This window comes from Coturnix japonica, chromosome 1, assembly GCF_054131305.1.
Source record: "Coturnix japonica strain WE chromosome 1, WE-NBRP24, whole genome shotgun sequence".
Taxonomy (NCBI): Eukaryota; Metazoa; Chordata; class Aves; order Galliformes; family Phasianidae; genus Coturnix; species Coturnix japonica.
The window spans coordinates 56,743,385-56,763,561 of NC_140663.1; the positions used below are offsets into that span (position 1 = coordinate 56,743,385).

At 38.1% G+C, this 20,177-nt stretch overlaps 2 protein-coding genes across 5 annotated transcripts in view; one reads left to right on the top strand and one right to left on the bottom strand.

The window, feature by feature from the left end:
• Positions 1-1,915: 1,915 nt before the first annotated feature.
• Positions 1,916-20,132, bottom strand: LOC107315796 (uncharacterized). 4 transcript variants are annotated; one of them, XR_014936275.1, is made up of 3 exons: positions 19,721-20,132; positions 17,319-17,453; positions 1,916-4,677 (listed from the first exon to the last, which is right to left on the bottom strand). XR_014936275.1 is itself a non-coding variant. In XM_032445581.2 (3 exons), exons 2-3 carry the CDS (start codon positions 17,842-17,844, stop codon positions 4,655-4,657), a joined length of 549 nt encoding a protein of 182 aa, XP_032301472.2. In that variant the 5' UTR covers positions 17,845-17,934; positions 19,721-20,132; the 3' UTR covers positions 1,916-4,654. The 4 variants fall into 4 exon arrangements, 3 of the variants coding, with proteins under 3 accessions (XP_032301472.2, XP_015721999.2, XP_015722032.2); XM_032445581.2 differs by having other exon boundaries at positions 17,319-17,934; XM_015866513.3 differs by having other exon boundaries at positions 1,916-4,512; positions 17,319-17,934; positions 19,721-20,131.
• CHRM2 (cholinergic receptor muscarinic 2) overlaps positions 19,609-20,177 on the top strand; it is a 101,459-nt gene continuing 100,890 nt past the window's right edge. Inside the window, exon 1 of the mRNA XM_015866487.3 lies at positions 19,609-19,762. The gene's annotated coding sequence lies outside the window, so the exon portion shown is untranslated. The remainder of the gene's footprint in view (positions 19,763-20,177) is intronic.

Consider the following 20,177-nt stretch of genomic DNA (forward strand, 5'->3'; position numbering starts at 1 on the left):
AGTCATACAGACTCCTGTTCCTTCAGAATTATGGGCATTATCCAACTTTATGCTTTTTGACAGCATTCTTCTAGCCTCTCAAAAGTCACTCTCAAGAGCTTGCTTTTTATACAATATATCCTTGAGGTAATAATATGTTTCTATTTTTTCTATATTGATGGTGACAGCCATTTATCCTCAGGAAAATCATTGGGATTTATATGAAAGTTGTGGATTAAAGGTGCTGATGTAGTCCATCTACACTTCAGCAAAGTCTTTGACACTGCTTCCCACAGCATTCTCCTGGCAGTCCATGGCTTAGACAGGTACACTCTTTGCCGTGTAAAGAACTGTCTGGATGGCTGGGCCCAGAGTATGATAGTGAATGGAGTTAAATCTAGACAGTGACTGGTCACAAGTGATGTTTCCAGGGGTCAACAATGGAGCCTGTCTTGTTCAATATCTTTACTGATTATCTGGATTAGGGTATTGAGTGCATCCTCAGCAAGTTTGCAGATGACAAAAAGTCAGGAGAAAGTATCAGTCTGCCTGGGATCTGGGAAGTCTGGATAGCTGGACTAAGATCAGAGGCTGATGTTTAGCAAGACTAAGTGCTGGGTCCTGAGCTTTGGCCACAACAACCTCAGGTAATGCTAGTTTTGAAGCAGAGTGGATGGAAGATTGTATACAGGAAATGGTCCTGGGGGTGTTGGTCAGTGCTTGACAGAACATGAGCCAGCAGTGTGCCCAGGTGACCATGAAGGCCAATGGCATCCTGGCTAGCATAACAAATAGTGTCGCCAGCAGGTGAAGGGAAGTGATCACCCCTCTGTATTTAGGGCCACGCCTCAAATACTGGCCCTTCACTACTGTGGAAAGACACTGAGGCCCTGGTGCATGTCCATAGAAGGGTGGTGAAGCTGGTGAGGGGTCTGGAGTACAAGCCTTATGGGGAGCAGCTGAGGGAACTGGGATTAATCTGAAGAAGAGGATGCTCAGGGAAGACCTTATCACTCTCTACAGCTACCTGAAGGGAGGTTGTGGTGAGGTGAGGGGTTGGCCTCCTCTCCCATGAAACTAGCAATAGGACTAAAGGGAATGGCCTCTAGTTGTACCAGAAGAGATTCAGGCTTAACCTTAGGAAGATCTTCATCTCTGAAACAGTGGTCAGGTGCTGGAATAGGCTGCCTGGGAAGGTGATGGATTCAACATCCCTGGAGGTGTTCTAGAAACATTTAGATGTTGTACTGATAGACACTGTTTAGTGGGAAATAATGGTGATAGGTGGATGGTTGGACTGAAGGTCTTTCTAATCCTGATGATTCTGTGATTCTATTAAAAAATACAGCTATGTATGATGATGTCATATATGAATTTACTGATAGAAACTACTTGATGAGTGCTGCAACTAATAGGCAGTTGCAGTCTGCTTCCTAGAGAGATCCAGGAGTAACTTCAATAAAATGAATACTATTGATCAGTTTTTATCATATTACACCCAGATTTACAAGAAATTATTTTCCTTTAGAAAGTTTCTCTGGAAATCTGAAGTACAGATTGAGACATTACACTGAACAAATAAGACTAAAAACGTTGATATTGAAAAACTTTTATAAATGTTTAGTCCTCCAAATGATGTTCTGTGAGATTAGAAACAAATTGTTTTTGTTATATTCCAAAATATATTTATACAAAACAAAGGAACAAAAAAACTACTGAGATCACCTTAGTTTGAAAGAAAATCTATTTCCTCTGTTTGGAAACAGAATAAAAGTTAATCTTACCGCGAAACATAGAAATGAAGTGTCTTTTCCATGACTGTGGACAAGAACCTAACCAAAGGTATTGATATAAATCAATGACACTTTCAAAGTTCTCATTAACTTAGCCAGGATTTGACCTTAGGACCACAAGTCACAAAAGTGTGTTGCAGATCTGACATTGCTGCTGTATTGTATTTTTTTTCTTTTACATTCAAAATAAAAGAAAACAAACAACAATAACAAACAAGAAAAAAATTCATATTAATTTTTGAGCATTTAAAATCACTGTTTTTTCTCTGTCTCTGTACAGAATGCCTTTTCCTTTTAGTTTCATATCTGGGCATGTTTTGAACATGAGTGAGATTTCATCTCTCCTTATGAAAATGCAATGTGAAAGAATTTTCAGGAGGTTAAATATAAAATTTCATTATACAATACTGGATGCTAGATATTATTTTTGTGAACCTGCATAAAATGGTTAAGTTTGGCAAGAACGTTCTTGAAAATCAAAGTAACAGTGGATGCAATTAAGGAGAATCTAAAATGGAACAAAGTATGTCCTAGGAATTTGAACAGAGATAAAATATTTTGTATGGCAAGTATTCAGCACTTATTACAGTCTTGTCAGAAAGAAAACTGTGATTCTTCCTTCATTTGTATTAGTTATAATTGAAAAGAATTTCTTTGAAATAAGTGGAGTTTCCTAGAGAAAACCAATGTAATTAGCAGAGAAATCAAGCTGCATATATTTGTCTTCATTCCTTGATAATAAAACTTCTGTATTTTGTTTCAAAGTTTTATAATAAACTGACCCAAAACATTTCCTCAGACATATGGATATGTGCTTCTTAATTTGATATACCCTTTGATACAAACTTCAGAGGCATTATCCTCATTCTCAGCAAGACTTTGGGAATATTCAGTAGCTATCTCAAACAAATTATTCCTTTGGGAGATAAGAATCTAAGATATTAGAAATAATTAAAAAAAAATAAAAATCATTCTCCACTACTTTTGTTCTCAGTAAGTTTATTTACAAAGGAGCTGCCCTTTAACCTGTTGCATTTTGGGTAATATGTTAGTGTATTTTCTGGAATTCCCAGGAAACTTTTGTAACATTATGGAACAGTTAGTTCTAGTGCAACCTAATCACAGTTATGTGTGCTCATGTCAGGATTAATTAAGAAGGCACAGTGGGTACAAACAGCATCTTTATTCCTCTTAAACAACAAACAGTTTTCAAATTCCCTCCTATTGCTTCCTCATGAGGTGTCATGAAATTTTCTACTGGTATACCTAATTAAGTGAAGTAAATACCATTTAAGACCCCTCTGGCTCCCTGAAATTAAAGCACATTTTTCCTAGGGAAAAGGTCACAAAAGGTTTCCCTGATCCAGTCATGACTGTGGTTGCTGTGTTCAAGAAACCTCCCTCATGCTTTTGGTCAGCATAAGCAAAAGCAAAGTTTTCTGAACTGATGTAAGATGTACTGTCATTGAAATGATAGCTGTTGATACAGTTTTGTCAAGCAAAGATTTTAGGTGTATACTAGCTGGAACCATTAACTTCCAAATAGAAACTGTTATATCTGTTTCATGGCCTGCAGATGCTCTGAGAGTCTGGGTGTTACCATGCTTCCCAGAAGGTCTTTGTACCCATTCACCAATGCCAGCAGCAGTTAATCCATCAAGAATATGCTATTGGAAACAGCAGTTCTCCAGCAGAACTTTTGCCTGATTGACTGATATATTTTCTTTTCTAAGGGTTGACTTCTGGACCTAATAAATGACTGTTTACACTTCAGCATTTTCAAAACACTTGCTAACACAAAGGATGAAGGTAGTAGGTCATGAAGCTCTATTAAATAGTATACTTTCAGCTCTACCACAAATGAAAGTAAAGATGATACATCAGATATGGAAACCACTTTCCTCTTCAGTTACTCATCTTTCGTGTTTTTCCCTCACTGTAAGAAACTATATCTTTTGTATTTTAGAAAGATGCAAGAAAATAACTAATTTTCATTAGATGCAATTAAGCACTACCCAAATCCATACTTGTTCCAGTGAGTAAGAGCATCATACTAGGTAAGAATGGACTTTCTTAATGCTTTCTGAGTCTTCTTAGAAGATGAGAAGGGAAGACCTGGCTGGCAGTTGAAGAGGTATTCCTATTAGGAATACATTTTTGTCTTTCCTCTTCACTCATCCGAGTTGCTATAGTATCTGAATTAGATATTACACAAAGAAAACTTAACCTAGAAATATCTAGTATGCCAAGCTGAATATTTGAACAGCAAGAACATGTTTGTAAGAGCCAGAGAAAGTATCCTACTGCCATGACAGCATTCCAGTCACTGTGTGCCCTAGATACTTCTTCCTTTCACCTGAACAAGGAAGTTAGTAGTCTGCACTGCTGTCCCATAGATATTTTACCATTCTTTTGAAATTCAAAAGGCAGTTTCAGACAAGGTCCAACTTTAGAATCATCTGTTGAAATGTTGAAAGCAATTCAGAAAAAGTAGTGTGTAGAAGACCTTAAGACATAAAATACATTTACTATTAGATTAAAATAGAATGGATGATATTAGATTAAAATGGAATGGATGATAGATCAATCTCTCCTTCCTCATGCAGACACCTTAAGTTATACATGCATGCACAAACAGATCCTCCAACAATTTTACCCAAAGACCCTTCAGTTTGTCCATTTGCTCTTTTTAGTTTCCACTGAGGTGCAGTCATACTTAATCTTCCAGTGTCAACTCTTTCTGAAAAACAAATGCAAGTGATACTTTTATATATACAACATTTGCTAAAATATGAACATGTCTTTTTCACAAATCTATTCCACTATGACAAAAAGGCATCTTCTGAGGGTGAGACAATCACTGAATTATTTCTGGGTTGCTATTATCCTCTTGAGATCCATAAATCTGGGGAAAAAAAAAATAATTATATATATATATATATATATATGTATATATATATATATATATATATATGAATTACTATATGCTACATTAATCAAGTGTAGTTTTTTCAAATATTTAAAATCTTACATGTACAGCTGGGAGAAATACGTGCTTTATCTTTCTTAGGAAGTGCCATAATGTAGACCAGACTTTTTCTTAAAATTCTGAGTCCTGAAGGGCTCCTTTTACCCTTTAATAAGAAAAATAATTGTATATATTGTGCTACTGTTCACTGTCTACCTTGAGACATCAAGATTCGCTCCTGACATCTTAAAAAAGCTCTTATTACTAAAATAGTGTTTCTCTCCCTTTTAGTTGCATGTCAGACTGCATCTGTTCTCTTCTCCAAGATATGTTCTGCAACAGTAATCTTATGTACATGCAACCAGAACAGTCTTCTCAGATTCAAAATTCTCCTGTTTGGTTTATATCCAAAATTTTCTTGACTATAGAATTAAGGTACAGAAAAATCATCTTCTTTCCTCTGTTTTCCAGCTGCTGGTCCACAGCCCCCTGGAGATACTTTGGAGATACTCTTTATAAAGAGTTCAGAAATTAGGGCTATGAAGAACTAATCTGTTCTCACTAGTCTTATATTTGCAGTTCCATTAGGATTTTTATTTGGTTATTTATTTAGAATATATAAAATGCAAAAGGTCAAAAACTTTTGTACTAGGATCTTATTGTCTAGACACTAGGCATTAGGCATTCAGTAATACATGGAAAGAAGACAAGCTACAAGGGAAAGTGTTCTGTTTGATAGTGTATAAATAGAACTGGCAGAGAACATAACTATAGCTGTGTTGCTGCTCTCCCAGAGCTGAACTAATCCTAATAAAAACAATGGGTGATTGTTTCTTGCTGTCTTTCACTGTATATGAGAGAAAGCCATTGTAATGATACTGCCTATTAAAGAGGATGTAACTCAGGGAGGTAAACAGTAATTATACAACAAGAAAAGCAGACTGAATAGGTCTGAACATGTTCACAAATAGGCTTTCTCTGTTGGAAAGCAGTGGTGAGCTCTGCCTCTGCCCCCCAAATACTCACATAGAAGTACAGAGTGCCTTATCACTGCAATTACTGCTATGTGTTGTGCTGCTATTCCCAGAATTACCACTTTCTTTCAGCATTGTTTGTGGGAATGATATCCTTTCTCAGTGTATCAGTAGTTAGAGGTTTTGATTCTGAATTGCCTTGTAGTTCTTGTCTAAGCATTGCATGGCTTGTCTAGCAGTGGTAAAAGGCAGTACACTCAGCATTAACAAGGTCAAGGACATAGTACAGTCATTAGCTACAGCACCAGTCATCTGCCTGTTGACCATGGTTCCCAGAGCAAATGTGCTTGCTATTTTGAGAAGTTTTATGGCCTAGTGGATTAAAGTTAGGAACAAATATTACTCACCTGGTTTCCACATCCAGTACAGTGGAGATGCAAATAACAGCTATCTGTTATTGAACTGAAACAGGATAAATTCACTGTAGCACGGTTCTTTAAAACCATTCTTGAAGCTACTTTTGAGAATATATCTTCTAGGCGCATAGATCCAGAGAAGCATGAGGAACTAGAGACTCTAACAACGTCTTTGACAAAGTTATCTTGGTTGATGTGTTTGATTAGAGATGTCCTCATATCATGGATGTTGTGCCTAAATAAAGGCTACCCAGAAAAAAGTACTACTCAGCAAAAGGGTCATTCAAACTCATTGCATTGGGAGAAGAGATATTCTAACAGATAAAAAAGTGGAAATTGTTCAGGCAACAAAAAATTGATTAATTACCAAAAAAACCCAAAAACCAACTAACCAAAAAAAAAAAACAAACAACCAAAAAACAACAAAAACAAACAAACAAAACAAAAAAAACCAAAAAACCGCTTAGGTTCATCATGCAATGTAAGAGGAACTGGACCTTCAAATGAGATTATTTAACATGCTCTGTGACCTCAGGACCAAAGAAGCTGAAACAATGTCATTTAGCTGATCACGATAAAATTAAGGAGAGCAAACACTTCACTTTCAGTTTAAGCTAATGAGTATTTTCTTTCTCCTGGAAACAAATTATGTCAAAATAGCAACTGTTCTTGATCTTTCTTTTCTGGGGTATTAATTACCCATATCTTTGGAGTCAAGAACAAAGATAATGCATTTTCATATTGTGGTAATTACTCTGATTACACCATGCAGGGGACCAAGCAACAGATAATATTTGTATGGTTTAGTGAATGCAAATATTTATCTTCTATAGAGATGCTGTGGTTAAGCAGATCATATGCTTTTTACACAAATCTCATCTCATGTCCACTTCTTGATCTACCATTTTGCTTGCTATGGTATCAGATTTCCAATTCTGAGGATCAGTTTCTAATGTGTTTAAGTCGGGAGTACTAAAATATCTACATTTATATACTCATACATATATGCATCAGAATTTTTATATATATATAATTTATATATATTCATCAGATTTATACAACTGAAGATCAATAACAATAAGAATTACTACAATTTTTCATTTCTTCACCCCATTTTTTTTCTATGTCTACTATTTAGACTCAGTGGATATATTGTGCACTGGATACATATTGAAGAGCATGTTTATTTGTGTGCATTTTCAAGGTAGGTGGTTTTCAGAACTTAATTTCCCTTATCACTATTGATCAGAGTGAAAAGCCTTCCTCCTCCTTCCCCTGAACTGCTGATTTCTTAGAATCACAGTTGATGTTCTGTCATAGATCTCTCAAAATAAGAAACCTACAGTTTCATCACCTTTCCAATGCAAAACAAAAATAAGTGATGGAACACTCATAGTACTCACCAAGCAAAATTGGCATTCTCTAGCCTGCTCTAATTCCCACAGTTGTCTCACAGATGAGAGTTACACAGGTCTTTCTGAACACATCTAACTGTGACTTTCTACATAGTTCTTATGTCATGAACTGTCACAAACTATTATTTTCTCCTCAAATGGCTTCAGTGAGGTTTACCTTCAAATATTTTGTCCAAGAGAAAGATAGCCTTTATTTAACTTTGTTTTCTCCAGTGGTAGCAACTTTGGATGAACAACACTGTCTAATAATAACTTCATTTTTGCTAGATTCTGATAAATATATAAACATGAACATATATACAATAACACAGAGGAATAAGTGAATTCAGACACTTTCCTGCTCATAGCAGGAAGCCTAATCTAGAGGTATACAAATAACCATCAGGCACAATGTGTCTCTCTGTTTGTTGTTCATTGTTGTTGTTGTTGTTTGGTTAGTTTTTGTTTTGTTTTGTTTTGTTTTTAATGAAATTTACAGCTGCCCAAAGACTGAGCAATCTTCTGTGAATTTTATGTCTTAGATTTCTACAAAAAGACTCAGAGCCATGAATTCTACAAGATAATATGTAACAAAATGAGTTTTGTAGCATTAGACCTTCCAGCTTATCCTTCAAAAGTCCAGAAGATGGTTTAGGATGATGAAAAGTAAATTTCTGTTCTGTCAATTCTGTAAATGCATATGTATATGCATATGAACATACATAGTTTCCATTATTGTTGTTGTTGTTTTTATTATCATCATTATTATTATTATTATTATTATTATTATTATTATTATTATTATTATTATTATTATTATTATTATTATTATCTGGCATTGAAGAGAGTCTTGTCTTAGTTCTCCAACATATTTTGTTGATTGTAGTGCAGATAAAAGACTGTTTTTATAAAGAACACCTAAAATAGAATAGTTCCATTGCAAGGGCACTTCAGAAATCTTTTGGTCCAATTGCCTGACCATCAGAGCTAACTAAACATTAAAACTTATTATTGAGGTTATTGCCCAAACATCTATTAAACATGGACAGTTTTGAGACACCAACCACCGCTATAGAAAACCTCTTCCAGAATTTAACCATCCTCACTGTAAAGAAATTTTTCCTAACGTCCATTCTGGACTTTCAGAGGCTCAGCTGTCCTTCATGTCTTTGATTACCAAGAGGAGTCTGACACTTTCTTCTCCCCTTCCTCAGGAAGAGGGATGGTGTAGCAAGGTTACCACTCAGCCTTCTCTTTTCCAGAGCAGACAACCCAAATGTCCTCAACTTCTCCTCATAAAATGTACTTTCCAGCCCTTTTATCAACTTTGGTGCCATCCTCTGTACATTTTTAAGAATTTTAATCTCCTTTACATGTTGTGGAGACCAGAACTGTATTCAAGGTGAGCCTGTAGTAATGTTAAATATAGTAGGATAATCAGCTCTTCTGACCAGCTGGCTATGCTGTGTTTAATGCATCGCAAAATACTGTTTACCCTCTTCTGTTTGCCACGATGCACTGCTGACTCATGTTGAGCGTACTGTCACCAGCATCCCCAGATTCCTTTCTGCAGAGCTGCTCTTAAGCTACTCATCACAGTTTGTAGCTGGGTCTGTCATTGATCTGTCCTAGTTACAGTACACAGTATTTTCCTTTGTTGAACCTCATGTCACTGATGATTGCCCAATACTCTAATATGTCTTGGAGGGATCCCCCTCCAAAGCCTTTTGTTCATCCAAGGAATCAACAGCATCTCCCAGTTTACTGCCATCAGCAAAGTAGATGATTATTCATTACATTCCTGTATACAAATCATTGCTGAAAAGTGGCCACAAACTTGAGCCTTGGGAAAAAAATTACAGAGACCATCTGCCAGCGAGGTGTAGTTCTATTAACTAGAGTATATTGAGCACTGCATTTGGGCCAGCTCATGACACAGCAGAGTTTGACAATTTGTCCAGAATGATACCATGTAGATGATGATAGCAAAGACCTTACTAAAATCCAGAAAAATTATATCTACTGCCTTCCATTTACCCTCCAATCAGGTGACCTTATCAAAGAAAGAGATCAGATAACTAAGATAGGACTTTATCTTGATTATCTCATGCTGACTACATCTGATAAGATCTTATTCTTTAACTGACTTTCAGTAATCCCTAGGAAAGTCCTTTCTCTAATTTTTCCAGGAACTGAGATTAAGCTAAGAGATGGATAGTTTCCTGGGTCTTCTCTAATGTCTGTTTTGTAGATGGCTATAACATTTTCTAGATTCTAGTCAGCAGGAAACTCACCATACTCCCACAGCCTTTGGTAAATTGGAGTTGAAGAGTCCCCAAAGAGTCTCTCTTCCTCCATAGAGACAACAAACATATAAGCAAAAAATACCCTTTACTTGCTACTCCTTTGAGGGCTTATGTAAAGTTCCACTACATTTTCTGTAGGCTGTACAAATGGTGCAGTAAGAAATTGCTCTTAGTAAAGATCAGAAAGGTGTATAAATTATGGTAATTTGATACTGCTGATAGAAAACATTATTTTATGAAAGGGCACTGTCTTTACCTAGCAGAATCCCACACTGATAACTTAGAAGGTGAAAGAACGTATTAGAAGAAGTTGATTTTAGCTATTCCTCACTCTAAAAGTCCATACAAGAGAAAGGCACAATTAGATCAAGGTCTAAAACTCTGTGTAATATTAACACATGTTTTGATCTATATTCTTGCTCAGTCACCAAACAATATTAAAAGTGAGCCTGAAACACACATTTCTAGAGTTCTCCAGAGCTTATTCAGTTTTCTTGGACACATAAGATTCATTGCTGTTAATAATCATTGCAGTAATGTAGTATTTCAGCTGAGACCTTGCCCCTTCTAATTTAAAAGGCATATTAGAGAGTCTGCTTATGCTTGATCTAACACTGACCTGAACTACGAAGCCATTGTCATACCTTCTCAAGAAAGTTTATTCCTTTCCATGCAAAGTAATTCAGCCAATAGGTCACTTCACAGAAATTTTAAAATAAGTAATTTCAAGAAGTATGGTATGCAAATAGTGCCAGAAGGTTAATACATAGATTGCTCTGGAAGTAATATCTACTTTTTTTTTTTTTTTTTTTTTTTTTTTTTTTTTTCCCCCATGAAAATGACAACAGATACAAAGACCACAAGAACATTATTTAATAAAGTAATTTCTCAGCTACTAAAAACCATTTTTCAACATAGTCTTCACCATTTATTAAGCATATTTACCAGGGATGAACAAGAGTCTGCATGTGGTGCTGATAAAAATCTTGGTTGTCCAGAACATGGCTTGTCTTTCACATCACTGTCATCACTTCTGGAACACGCTACCCACCACCTCACTGTGCTCAAATCCACTACTTGGTCTCCACAGATGTTCAAAAAATGTCAACAAATGTCACTGGGTGCCATTTTTTTTTCTGCACAGCGGAATTCAGTTACAATTTTTTCATACTCACTTCCATACCAGATGCCATTTTGTCAGACTGCCCCTCTGCTATTATCTGTCATATGGCAATAACATTTAATGGGTTATTAGTAGGAAGGTTCAGCCTCTACTGCCATACAGTCCAAACCCACCTCCAATGTTCTGGGCCAACATAATTAAGTAGGAGGCATTATTTTAGGAGCAGCCATTCTATATTCTTCATCTGCTAAGGCAAACTGAATCTGAAATTTTCATTGTATTTTCTAACATTATCATTATTATCATTATATATCATCTAATTATCATTATCATTATCATTATAGCATCCTACAGATGGTAAAAGCAATAATAATTTAAAAAAAAAAAAAAAGTAAAAAGATATAAGGAAACATAATGGCTTCTAGGTGTTGTGTTTCTTAGGCATTTTTAAGCCAAAGAATAGGAATAGTGTTCATTTTTCATTAAAAATGTCCAGGACACATAGGAATGTAATTTCTGTGATGATGATGAAGATAAAGAAATAAAACAATAGAGGGGGAAAAAAAAAAAGAGAGAGAGAGAGAAAAGAGTAAGAGTAAAAAGAGTAAAGTTGTGAGTTGCAAAATACGTAAGAGTAACTTACTGATCTCATTATTATTCTTAAAGATTGAGAAGCTGTAGATACACAGATGATAAATATCAATACAACTTCAGTTCAAATACTAGAAGCAAGAATGTCTGAGTAACTGCATTTGGTGGAGGGCTTTATTTATTTACTTATTTACTTATTTGTTTTCAACAAATGAGCAGATAATAATAATAATAATAATAATAATAATAATAATAATAATAATAATAATAGTAAGAATAACATGCTAGAGTAAAGGAAATATGAGTTAGAATACAGCACTTAACTATTAGGAATGAAAATGTTTATAAATTAGTCCTGACAAAGGGGACTCAAAAGCAGTTTAGTGAATAGAGAAGAGGTTGTATGTTGGACTGGAAGCAATAGAAAAGGTAAGGAAAGGTGAATGCATTTAATAAGCTCAGTGGCTGAACAGCAGCACAGTAAATGAAGTTCGATGATGATAAATACATGGCAGTAGATGCTGGAAAAAAATGATTTGCTGAAGTTTTTCAGCTAAACACATCAGTGGCATGGATATAATTCCAGACAGGTTTGTGAGGATGTGATTAGTGTTCAGTAGAGCAAAGGCAGCGGGAGCTTAAACAGTGAAGTCTATACTGATTTATAAAATAATATAAGGCAATTATATTAGAACATAATACAGGCCATCTATTTGTGTGGTGCGATTTCATCTGGAATTATGCATGCTGTGAAATGACTTCATTTTGAGAAAGATGTTGAAGAACTAGAGGAGGATCAGAGGGAAAAATAGCTGCCATGATACATTAATTAAAAATAATAATAATAATAATAATAATAATAATAATAATAATAATAATAATAATAATAATAATAATAATAATAATAATAATAATCCACACAGAACCAGAGATCTTCAGCAAAGCAGACTGGAGGGGAAAAAAAAAAAAAAAGAAAAAAAAAGAAAATAAAAGAGAGAGAGAGAGAGAGAGTTCTTAGCTTTAGAGAGAAAATGCATAGGAAATAATATGAATAAAGAACCAGTGAATAAACCCGATATGTAGATGGAAAATTGTTCTTGCCTCTTGAGACACAAAAGTATGATGGAGGCCATCAGAGGTGAACTGAAAGGTATCAGCTTCAAAACTGATAAAAGAAAATACAGTTTTCACAAAGTTAATTGAACTGTAGAAGACATAATTGCACTGTAATTCGCAGGTCAAGGGTGACCTTGAAACTGAAAAATTCCATAAGGTACAAGGAAGAACAGGACATTTCTAGGCATGCCAGCAATATTCTAAGTTGTAGTAATTAATGCTAAGATAAATAGTAGAAGAGATAAGAAAAACCATGTAGGAGAACATGCATCTGTAGTTCTCTATTTAGAAGGAGACTTCAGGGAGGAAGTAGATAATTTCACACTTATGGGAGCAACTACTTTGCTATTTCTATGGAAATACTTAATTCTGGCCATTATTGCCAGTCTACAGATTGGGAATTCTTTACTTCTCTACTTCTATGAGTGTGAATAACACCAAAGACTTCAAAAGAAATTCCAAATGTAAAGCAGAAGTAAACATTGTAGAGACAACAACTATGAAACTCAGTTTGAAGAGCAAATGAAACAAATTCGAGATGTATTTCTAGAGCCACATCTACAGAGAACAATGGAATGTGATGCAGAAATGTCCAGCTGACCCTCTGAGACATGACACATCACTCAGTGATGAAGTTTCAAGTTCTTCTCCTGTAACAGTCACTGCTCCAGTAAGACACAAAGTAGAACAGTTTCAGGAGTGAAAAGTTGGAGAAAATGAGCATCCCAAGGCAAAACTGTCATTGGGAACACAGAGTGTGGGCTGAAACTCCTGCACCCCCAGAAGGATTGTATTCATTATCCTGTTTTAGTTTTCTGTCAGGATTGATTCAAGTTGCCTACAGAAGTAGAGAGATTTATACACGTACACACACACATATATAGAGGGAATGCAATTTAGCAGTTCTGTATCAAGATTCCTATGCTTTGGAATACAGTCATGCACTATGTATGTGTGTTGAGGTGAGAAGTATCAGTACTAGAGTGACTTTGAACAAGTTTTATGGCAGAACTGCCAGTACCTAGGGGAAGTGCCTAGAGAGATACCCTGAAGGAGTTTATGGTTCATGTGCTTGAAGTGCCTAAAGAGCACCCAGAGCCCTTGGCTCCATACCTGATGAAGATGCATTCATGAACCTCTTCATAAAATAATATTCATGTCAAAACTTTTCTCTCAGAATGGTGGCCCTCTTTAAATCTCTCCACTAATCCAGCATTCCTTGATGCTCCTCTGGAGCCCCTGGAGCTCTGACAAGGTTCTAGCTTCCCTGAGAAAAACTGACATTTGAAATGCCCCCAGTCATTTCCTAGGTAATTAAAATGAAAAGAAGCACATTATTTGCCTAACATCTGCCTTCCTATGACCAGACTTTAGCCCCATGTATAATGGGAGTGAAGTGAGTAGGTTTCTAGTGGCTGAGAATCTGTACAGAAAAATTCCACAGACATTTTTGTAATAACATAACCATTTGCTTGAAGCCTAGGTGGAAATTATGTTTTCATAATCCTGAGTTTCATATTACTCTGTTCTTCAGGGCGTGTTCAAGCTTCCCTTACACTTTTAAAGGACACTATGAAATCTTCCTCATTTCAAGCCACTGACTCTGGCAAATGGGTTTATGCAGTGCACAGAAGCAGCCCTCTCTGGCTTGCTGCAAACAGTCACCTTCCAAGGGATGCATTAATAACAAAAGACGTGGCCTCACAAAGAACAACGCACCAGATGTGCAGTTGATTACTGGTTTGCATTTACCTGAACAGCTGCGAGCAGGCATACGAGCAACAGCTTATGCTCACAGATGTGTGTGTGTGTGAACTCACAGGCACACTAACAAGCATACAAGCACATCAGCAGGCACAGACACAAACAACAGAAGGCATCCAGAGGCGGGCCGGCTGCTCTCCAGGGTGCTGCATGGGGCTGCTCCGCGCTCCTCCGGAGGCTCAATCTGCTTTATTTTGTTTTATTTTTTTCTAGATTAGTGGCAATTCAAGCTAAAATTCCCAGAGATTTGTGTCAAGGATGTTATTTTCTTCTATGTGCAACCTTGCAAAAAACTTTTCTGCAATAGAACCCCCCTACACAGAGAGAGAAACACATTGTAGAAAATTTAATTAAACTCTTGGCCTTTTTAGAGCCTTAAGTCACAGTTATAATACATATCCTTGTATAAACATTATGGTACAGATGCTTGTTTCCTTCTTTTTCTTTTTTTTTTTTTTTTTCTTTCAATTTTTTTAATACCTAGATCACATAAATCAAGATCATACACCTCATGTACTTTCTTCTTTGCTTTCTCCTGAAAGTCACACTTCGGTCAGCACTCAGATGTATTTCTGTCAGCAGTGAACATATGCTCAACCGGGACCCTTCATTTTTAGTAGATGTCTTTCCAAGACCGGACAAAGACTACAAAGGTTATCAGCAAATATATTTTGTAGATTTCTCTGAAACAGATTTCAGATCTGTCTCACTCTATAGTTGCTCACTCACATGGAACCCTGCAACATTTGCTAATAACAATTAGTCCTACACACAGAAGTCTTACTACACAGCAGATCTGCATTTTCTGGGGCTTTATTGGTAGATGAACTATGTGCATGTTTGCATTAAAAATGCCTACTCAGCTTTACAGTGCCTAGCGGGATGTTCTTCCAGCTACTATGTTTATCCTTAATAAAACAGGTTTGATTTTTCAGTTCACGACATATCTGCTCTGCACAAGAGGAGATCAGTTTGGCTTTGAACATTAGACTGATCCTCATCTCAGCCTGCTGGGAGTTTCAATTTCATCAGAGTGGTCTGTTTTAAATAATTTTATTATGTCTAGCTTTTAGGCTCAAAGGGACCCAGAAGACCCCATATTCATTTAGAGTATAGGGAAATAAAAGTTAGGTAGTTTTTGTGGGTATGACAGTGCCTAATGTTGCCAACAAGTAAAAACAATGCTTGTCTTTGCTGTCTCTGTTGGACGGCTCAGAGATTTGTCCAGGGAAGGAGAAATCAAGAAGTTCCTTTATCCCTAGCACTAGCAAACTGGAAGCTGAGATATGTCAGTATTTCAGTGCCAGTTTCCCTCATCAGATTCTGTGCTTCATATTGCTCTTAAGAACACACTACCCTGGGCACAGTTGAGTGATTATATGTCCTTTTCTGTTAAAGGTTTGACCATCCTTTATTTATTTATTTATTTAATCATGTAATATCCACTGGTAAATGGCTATTAATGATTTATTTGCATGGAGCCTTGTTTGCTGTTGTCTTGGTTTGTATTTGTTACTTCTTCTCTTTTTACTCTGTGTTTCATACTGTTAGTATTGTTTTCTGGTTCATTGTCTCATTCACTCAGGTATTTTTCTGTCATCTGTCAAATGCTTGCCTCCCTCATGTGCAAAATCATTAAAATCATCTGTCTGGTGTAATACTGAAGGTAAATGTGTGCAAAAGCCCCAGAGAGGACTAAATATCAGTGGAAGAGTGTGACAGATCCTCTCAGCACAGTGGGGGCCCAAGGGGCAGGGTTTGGGACAGCATTTTCAGGGCTGGCATGTCAGGAGTGATGTGCCCAGCTCTGCTAGGTGAGCCCTGCGTCCCCAGCTCTTGCTTTTCACCTTTACTAACTTTAGGGCAAATTCTCATTTTCAGAAATCTCCAAGAAAGGCTTCTAATTTGTCTTCCCAATCCCATGGGCTTAAAACAAGTTCAAAATCTAGAAGGAGAGAAGCTTCCTGAATACACATGGTGCTGGAATGGAAAGGAAGATAGCAGGAGGGATGCTTTCCTTTGCTCCTGTACCAGATGGATGTGAATTCCTCAAAAGACCGAAAAGGAAGCCAGAACTTTCTTCTGGGGCCTGCCCTTCCCTCATAACCCCTTATCCAACCCTCCAGAAAGGGGATGAAGTAGGAATTGAGGTTGCTTAGGAAGAGACTCCATGTTGTTAGAGAGCTGGGAGGACTTTTGTCTTGACATTTTATTCCATGTCCATTGGTAATTTCACTAGCCCTTGAGGGGACCTTTATCCCTGCAGATGTTTCTATTGACTGTGGGTTCATGTGAGGGTTGAAAAGAAGAGGTACCACAACCCTGAGCATAATAGAAAAGCTCACCATGGAAATGGTCCACAGGGACACCCCTCCTCTCTGTCTACCCTTTGACCACCCAAGCTATAAAACACTCAGCAGGATAGCTCTGTGCCAGAGGCAAGGAAATATCTGGGAGATGTGAAGATAAAGGCAGGAAACAGACTGTGGCTGTCTCACTACAGATCTCTTGGCAGCACTGGATATGGAAATTATTTCTTTTGGAAACCTCCTCTATGAAAGTTGTTATCTCAGCTTCCTTTCCCCTGGAGCATCTATCAATTCCTCTGCAAGAGGTGAAAATCATCATTGGTAAATATTATCACTCTCATGCATTTTTATTTATTTTTTTCTTGTGAGCTTGTGGTTTGTTCTGTGATTTTCCTAATGGACTTTCCTACACAGATGCTTAGCCCACTGTAGATGAACATAAATGGGGTGGGGTGTGCATTTTAAATGTCTTCAGCTTAGGAGCAACATCTTTTCCCCCTTAGGAGGTGTGACTAACACGTAGGTCTTTAAAGACAAGAGCTGCTAATAACAGAGTCTCTGTCAAACACAAAAGGCTCTGCTTACCACGGAGATGCCGGGTGCCATCAAGTTGTAGTGGCTGAGACTGATTACGAGCACGGTTCTGCGGACACAGGGATGCAGCTCTGCGCACACAGCGCTTTTCCAGGAAAGCTGAAATCTCTCTTCTCCCCGGGCGGGCTGTAGACAAGGCAAGGGAGGGGGCTATTGTAGGCTTTCCATTATCGACCTCTTCTTTCCTTGGGAAATCACAGTGCGGGAATACGTATGGGTAAGGGAGATGCTTCTCTGCGTGGAAGTCTTGCGTGGGGGGAATGCCCTGCAGTTCTGCAGTCGAGAGCCCATACGGTGCCGAGCAGCACGGCACTGGGGAGCCCCCTGCAGCCGAGTAGAGCCGCGCCGAGCCACAGCCGCCTCCTGCCTGGCTGCGCAGTGGGAAGCAGCGAGCTGCTGGAGACGAGAAGGGCCGAGACTTTGGCTCCTTTCTTGCCAAGGGAGGGATGTCCCCAAAGGGTGCTGCCAGGGTGCTTGTGCTGCTGCCTAGTGATGTTGCACCCTCCCTCCTCCTCATTTTGGGAAGGGCTGACCCATGCAGGATGTTACTGAGCTCTAATTAAATCTCTGGAAATCAGTGTGCTCAATCAAACACTCCACAACATTCCTGGGAGGGAAAAACAATAATAACAATAATAATAAGGGGAAGAGGGGGCAGGCATAGTCCCTTTTAAAGCTACTGATGATCTTGATTAATGAATGTTAAAATATTCATTCAAGTGCCAAGGTCTTGATCTTCGTGGGAGGGTTGGCTTTGGGGTGGCTGTTCTCTGTCCCAGAGGAGCAGCCACACACGGCCACAGCATGCCCACAGCTTACTTCAGACTTTCCAGAGTCAAATCAGATTTCCTTTTCTGGCAATTCACCTGAGATGGCCAGACAGCTATCTATTAAATCTGCTGTGAAAGCTAGGCAAAATGTCCTGCATGTCCAAGAAAACAAACAAACAAATGAAAAGGCTCTCAGGCCAACTAACCTGATGCTCTTGAAGAGTTACAGTTGATCCAACAATTACACCTTGTGAAAGTACTCTCAGGTAAAGAAAAACAGACTTGTATAACACTGAAACATGAGTGCCTTCAAATCTCAGAGCTCCCTGCCTGTGGGTGAGTCCTATCACCAAGGGCAGGAGATGCACGGGGCCCAGCAGAGAATTTCAGAATCCTGGTATCCTGAACGTACACCTCCCTTTTGGAGGGTAAAACCAATGGTGAGATCTATCCAGGAACAGCTTAATATCTGCAAGTACTCTAGGCAGTTTCTCTGCTCAGAGCAAACCCATTACAAGAAATAACTTCTTCAAAGCGAAGGGGGAGGTTGGAGAGGAGTTAGTGGGCAATGTATCCAGTGGTCCTTCAAGAAGAGAGCTGGGTGAGAAAGGCAGTGCATGCAGCACTCAGGCAGAAACTGGGGTCACCTTCATAGAGTGCTCCCTTCTTTCCTGTTTGTTCTGCACCTCCGTCCCCTCAGCCTTCATACTATAGATCAGATGAACTCCCTTCCTCTGTTTGCCACTCCAGCAGCCCTGAATATTAGGGAAGAAATCCACAATCCCAGCCCACAAATGCATTCTGGTCCAGAACAAAGGAAATAAACCTGAAGATGTTTAGATCTAGATTACTTCCATGGAACCTACAAGTTCCCTTAAGCAAAGTAAATACTTTGCAGCCTAATGACTATTAATTAAAAGGGAGTGCTTTACATACATCCAAGGAGAATTAAGTGCTGTTCACAGAATGTGTCTCTTTCTCCTAATTGTTTTGTCATTGTTCTGGGGAAGCAGCATCCCATGAATATTTCAGCACAATAATCAGTTTGAAAAACTAATCTGGATTTGGTACATTTTCCCCACAGTGCACAGAGACTCCGGTGACTGAAATAATCTAAAACCCAGATCTCTTTTTCCTCCCATATATCAACTGAGACTTAGAGCCATAACAGAATGGCAAAATAAAATAAAATAAAATATAATATAATAAAATAAAATAAAAGATAATAATAATAATAATAATAAACAAAGTGGGGGAGTTTTGAGCTGAAAAAAATGGGGAAGAGGTAACAAAAAAAATCAGTTCAGATGTGCAAATTGTAGATAAAGACTTCTGATGAGGAAGAGGGGAGTGTCTGAAGAAGAAGAGTGTGTTGAAAGATAACAAGAATCAGTAATTTCTATTCAGCAAAGCCACCAAATCAGAGAGCAGTGCTGATCTTATTGGAGGAGAGCCTTCAACAGCAACTAATCCTGTCATATTGAAAGAAAATTGTAAATGTTCTCTGCAGAAATTGCCTGCCCATTGCAGCTAATCGAGCCCACTTGGCGCTCACACACCCACACACAGCACACAGCACCCGGACCCACAGCCGCACAGCCACCAGCACTGTGAGATGCTTACCTGGGCGCCCGGATCCCCTCCTTGCTGCCAACCCTCATGAAGGTGGCAGCTTGTCCTCATTTCCTTAGGAGTACTGTGGGAAATACGAATTATAATCGGCTCATTTATGAGCCCCAGTATCCTCTATTTTTAAATTGTCCAATTTTGTCTAAACCTTTAAGCCAGGTCTGATAGCTCTATGTATATATGTGTGTATATATGTGTGTGTACATACATATATATGTATTTTAAAGCTGATCTTGGCTGAGCTGGAGCAGACTCCCAAGGGCCAGTGCCACGGAGAGAGTGCGGTGTGTGTGTGTGTGTGTGTGTGTGTGTGTGTGTGTGTGTGTGCCTGCGCATGTGGGAGGGAAAGAGAGAGCGAGGGAGAGACAAAAACTCCATCAACCCGGACAATGCCACCTCTCGTTTAATGCTTTCCAACTGTTATTCTTTCCCCTCATTATCACGGCACCAA